The sequence below is a fragment of the Mastomys coucha genome, unplaced genomic scaffold, assembly GCF_008632895.1.
Source record: "Mastomys coucha isolate ucsf_1 unplaced genomic scaffold, UCSF_Mcou_1 pScaffold3, whole genome shotgun sequence".
NCBI classification, from domain to species: domain Eukaryota; kingdom Metazoa; phylum Chordata; class Mammalia; order Rodentia; family Muridae; genus Mastomys; species Mastomys coucha.
In genome coordinates, this window is record NW_022196909.1 from 34150107 (window position 1) to 34155511 (window position 5405).

A 5405-nucleotide genomic window follows, 5' to 3' on the forward strand; every position below is an offset into this window, starting at 1 on the left:
GTCTAGGTCTGATCCCCCTAGAACTGGAGTTACAGATGGGTGCCAGCCATCATGTGGGCGCCAGCAATCGAACTCCAGACCTCTGTCAGAGCAGCCAGTGCTCTTGATTAGGGAGCCATCTTCCCAGCCCTTCTAGGTCATCCTTTAAGTCTGTTTTGTCTTGGGGAACTCTGACTTACCCCCTGAAATTGGGACCATTTCTTTTTTCTTTGTTTTTTGTTTTTTTTCTTTTCTCTTTTTTCTTTTTTCTTTTTTCTTTTTTCTTTTTTCTTTTTTTTTCCCCCTCAGGGTCCAGAGAGTAACTCTATACACATGTATGTAGAAAAGAGGACAGCGAGGCATGAATGCCGCTTTGCATCTTATCCCATAATATAAAAGAAGACATTTCTATTTTACTGTTTTCACTTTTTTTTTTTGGTTAGTCTTTTGTTTTGTTTTGGTTTTGGTTTTTCAAGACAGGGTTTCTCTGTATAGCCCTGGCTGTCCTAGAACTCACTCTATAGACCAGGCTGACCTCTGCCTCCCAAGTGCTGGGATTAAAGGCCTGTGCCACCACCGCCCGGGGGTTCTTTACTTTTAATGTAGCAGTAAGCCTCATTCCTTCCCACCGAGGTACCCAGCAAGCCACCCACTTCAAATGCATGCCGGGTTAGAGTAAGCAGTGGGCTAGCTCTGGAATACTTATGCATTCTATGTGAGGATGTCTGTAACGACAGCTCTCATGGTCGGAGTTAATCATACCAATGTTAAACCAACTGAGGAGGGACATGAGGCCTTGATGGGAGTGCAGTTCCCCCCCGATGTTTTGGTCATGCCTCTGTTTTCCAGAATTACCTTGGGTAGATGGGGTGTGGACAGCTGTGTTCCCTCTCTTGTGGCTCTGTACGGATTGTTTTCAAGGCCTACGAGCAGGTCCTCCCTATTGTTATGTGGCTAATTATAAGCTGGAGATCACAGACACAGGATCTGTTTTGCTTCATTTAATAAAAAGCAATCACCAAATGAGGTGGAAACGCATGTTATGAAAGGGTTTGGTGTCTCTCATTCCTCAGTGACTCCTAAGGGTCCCTAAGATGACCTGCCAACGTGAGTCATCACTTCAAAGGGGTTGACGTCATACCATCGAAAGGGAAGCAGCTGGTGGCTGGAGATTACACACATCAGAGCAGTTCTGGGGAATGCAGGGGACCAGGGCAGTGCTCACGGGACTCACGTCCCCTGTTCCCAGAAACAACTCCTTTCGACTTAGGAAATGCCAGTCACATCTGTATTTTCCAGTGGCCTTTTTGTCCAAAAGCACTTTTTAGCAAACACAGCTAAGGCAATCTTAAGAGATTCCAAAGCCCGGCCTCAGTGAGAAAGGATCGATCCTTAGCATGGATGAGGCATCACACGGTACTTACCCGTGTGCCCACTGGCCATGGCTCGGCATACCTCTGAGCTAGCCTGCACACTCTTACACTGTCTCCTCAAAGACACACTGCACAACTCCATTTCTGAAAGAGCAGACCCCGCCCCCATCAATAGCTCAGACAGCAGATGCCCTCTGCCTGACATATGTAATGATAGCTCTTAGCGTTTTGTAAAACATGGATGCTTTTACTGTGAATGGAGTAAATTTGAAAGTTTGGCACTTTAGCATTCAAGTACCTAAAGGAATCCCCAGGAACCCAAACACTGCTCTAGAGAAGAAATCTCAACCATGTGTGTGCACACTGCGGCTCCTGTCGATCTGTTATCGGCACAGTATGCATGTATCTCAACCCTTACGCATGTATGTGTGTATAAGCAAGCCGGTGTCAGATGCACAGGGATAGAGCTTATTGCCAGTGTGACAGCTGAAGGATACGAGGGTGTTACAGCATCTGCAGGGGACAGGTGAATCAGTCTGTGTTGTTACAGCCTGTCCTGGAAACGGAAGGTGACAGGAGAGGTGGAGCTGTCAGCAGCAAATGGCTGTCTGAGCTCAGTGCAAGTCTAAGATTGTAATATCAGCTTTGACTGCTCACATTCTGTCATCACAGGGGTCGGGCCCGGGACTTGAAATGATAGTCAGTGGTAATGACCTGGAAGGTTATTCAGGGAATCATTGTTTTCCACGCCTGTGTCTTGAGAGGAGGGGATAAACCACTGCCTGATATTTGGAAGAGCTCATCTCGAGTCTTCCACGTGACATGTTGCAGAAATAACTCTACCTGGAAGTACAGTCCTCCTCGGACATGGCCCAGGAGAAGAACATCAACAATGGCAATAGCTTTATTCTAGAATGCTCACCCATGAGCTCACATAGAATGCGTTTGTGTATGGGGTCGTCCTCAGCAGCCCCTCTTTGCATGAGGTTGTATAGGAAGTGACTAAGCCTATGGCACAGATATAATCATGAATATAAAGAGATACAACCACACAGTATACATACATATATACATACACACATACATGTTTGCATACATGTGTGCATGCGTACATGCATGCAGACAGACAGACGTTTGGAGGTGGATGTATTATTCTGTTTTGCTAACTGCCATCATTAAGAAGTCTATAATGGTTCATCTTTTGGAACTAGAACTCTAGCTCACACAGATATTTGTGAAGTCAAAGACTTTCTGGCTCTGGAACCCCAAGTGTTGCCATCAGGAAACCCCTGGTGCACACAGCCTTTCAGCCTGTGAACTTCAGAAATGCACTCCTCGGGCTTAAGTCCCAAGTCCCTGCTGACTAACCCTCCAACCTTGAAACTCAGCCTCCTTGACTGCTGTGTCCTTGAACATAAAATAGCAAAATTAATTGTCTCTCCTTCCTGGGACAGATGGAAGGATCAAATTAGATGGGGCGTGTGGAAAGCTATATGCAGAAGCTTCTAATAAGGTAACACTCCAGTCAGAAAAACAAGGACGCCATTCTATACCATGCCTGTCCCTGCCTTGTGGAGTGTCTTAGTTAGGGTTTTATTGCTTTGAAGAGATACTGTGACCATGACCATGACCAAGGCAATTCTTTATAAGGGAAACATTTAATTGGGGGTGGCTTACACTTCAGAGATTCAGTCCATGATCATCATGGTGGCAGCATCCAGGCAGACTTGGTGCTGGAAAAAGAACCAGTAACTCTCAAGTAACCGGATCCTCAGGCAACAGGAATAGAGAGTGATATTGGGCCTGGTTTGAGCTGCTGCTTCTTCTGCTTCTTCTGCTTCTTCTGCTTCTTCTGCTTCTTCTGCTTCTTCTGCTTCTTCTGCTTCTTCTGCTTCTTCTGCTTCTTCTGCTTCTTCTGCTTCTTCTTCGGTTTATTTGTTTATTTTATGTATATGAGTACACACTGTAGCTGTACAGATAATTGTAAGCTTTCATCTGGTTGCTGGGAATTTAATTTAGGATCTTTGCTGGTTCTGGTTGGCCTCCTCGCTCAGTCCCTGTTCCCTCTGGCCCAAAGATTTATTTGTTATTATAAATAATTACACTGTAGCTGTCTTGAAACTCATCCGAGGATCGGATCAGATCTCATTACAGGTGGTTGTGAGCCACCATGTGGTTGCTGGGACTTGAACTCGGGGCCTTCAGAAGAGCAGTCGGTGCTCTTACCCGCTGAGCCATCTCACCAGCCTCCTGGCTTGAGCTTCTAAATCTCAAAAGCCACCCCCAGTAACAACACTGCCCCCAAGAAGGCCACACCTCCTAACAGTGCCACTCCTTAATGGGCCTTTGGAGGCTACTTTCATTCAAAGCACCCCACAGAGTTAGCGAAGAACTGAAATCGACTTTGGATCCCCACCTCCTTCATCTAGGGCTGAAGCCTCAGGTCATTCCTAGAAATTGTAACATGTGTTGTATAAACTGAGGCTTTGGGCATCGCACAAGGGATCGTGCTCCACAACCAACTAAAACGGTGTCTCCAAATGTACCACAGCAGAGTCCTTGGGCTACTCTGGTTCTGCTGAGACCCCCAATGATATATCTGTAGTTTTGGGCTCATGAGGTTGTGGGAGAAAGTACCGAAGTATAGACGCAGGACTGGGAGATGTTGATGGGTTGTTGGAATGCAGCCTTTCACTGAGGCAGCTGGTGTGATCCTTCTGCCTGTCTGGCCACCTTAGAGCGGGATTCTGTCATGTCTGCAGCCGCGTGGCCAGCAGCAACTAATGTTCATCACATTGCCAGAAGATTTCTCTCTCCACAATGGAGTACCCTCGGGTTCTTGACAGGGAGGGCCAATAACGTAATAACACATTTATGACCTGTTTGTCTGATTTATATGTCCAGATAGCCATTTAAAAAAACCCCCGCACCGGGCTCTGACAGGTAGCAACACTCTTTGTCACCTACAAATCAAACTGTTAATGTTTACAGCCATAAATACGGGCGGCAGGCGCTCTCGGAGGCACAGCCTCTGAGCGCTGTACCTGTAGAAGCCCGGTACCAGGTCACGTGGTTGTAATGTCTCTAAGCCCCTTAGCCTGAGGGTGTGCAGCCCCTCACGTCTCAGTACAAGTACAAGCCCTCAGTTCCCCCTCGTCCCATATGAGCCCCCAGTTTTCCCCATCCCATACAAGCCCCCAGTTCCTGCAGCAACACTGAGCCTTTTGTACACTGTTGCAGGTTCACCTCCCAAATATAAACAAGATGTCGATGCAGGCGGTGTTGGAATACCTCTACACCAAGCAGTTGTCGCCCAACTTGGACCTGGACCCCCTGGAGTTAATTGCCTTGGCAAACAGATTTTGCCTGACACACTTGGTTGCACTCGTAGGTAAGGCCGGTGACTTTTGTGTCCAATAGTCACACTGATCGAAATGACACCTAAACAAAACTAAGATTTCAGAGGGTCAGACTCTGATTTACATCTCTCTGAAAAGAACAGGCATGCGTGCAGGGGCTGTCGCAGCCAGCCCTGTCTGTCAGCCTACACTGGATGCAACAAGCATCTCCTAAGCTCCTCTGTGATAGGCCTTGCTGGGCAATGAAAATATCAATGCCCAATGATGGACACCTGGCTTTGGAGGTGCATGCCGCACACAAGCTAAGTCTTAAGCAGTCCACAAAATCTGAGATCAAACTAGGGAGTCAACATTTCTCCACAAGTGCTGTGCACAGGGGGTAGATTTTGAGGGAGGAACATCTACAGCATGGCAGAGAATAGAGGATCAGAACCAGCTCCCCCAGGAACCCCTTCTGGCCCCTTTGCTTCCTGGCTACGTGATTTGTCCTTTGTGTGACTTGAGCTTTGTCTCTCAACCCCACCCTAACCCCCCCACCTCTCTGTCTCCCTCTCCCTCCCTCCCCTCTCTCTCCTCCCCCTATTTCCCTCTCTCACTTTCTTCCTCTCTCCCTCCCTCTCCCTCTTTCCCTCTCTCTCTCCCTCTTTCCCTCTTTTCCCTCCCTCCCCCTCCCTCTCTCCCTCCCTCTCCTTCT

At 47.6% G+C, this 5405-nt stretch overlaps 1 protein-coding gene across 5 annotated transcripts in view; it reads left to right on the plus strand.

Annotated features, from left to right (window-relative positions):
- The window catches only part of Rhobtb1 (Rho related BTB domain containing 1), an 82720-nt gene that overhangs the window by 63807 nt on the left and 13508 nt on the right, over window positions 1–5405 (plus strand). For all 5 annotated transcript variants that reach the window (XM_031346517.1, XM_031346516.1, XM_031346514.1 and 2 more), the window contains one exon: window positions 4593–4743. In XM_031346517.1, coding sequence (XP_031202377.1) covers window positions 4593–4743 — 151 coding nt within the window. The remainder of the gene's footprint in view (window positions 1–4592; window positions 4744–5405) is intronic.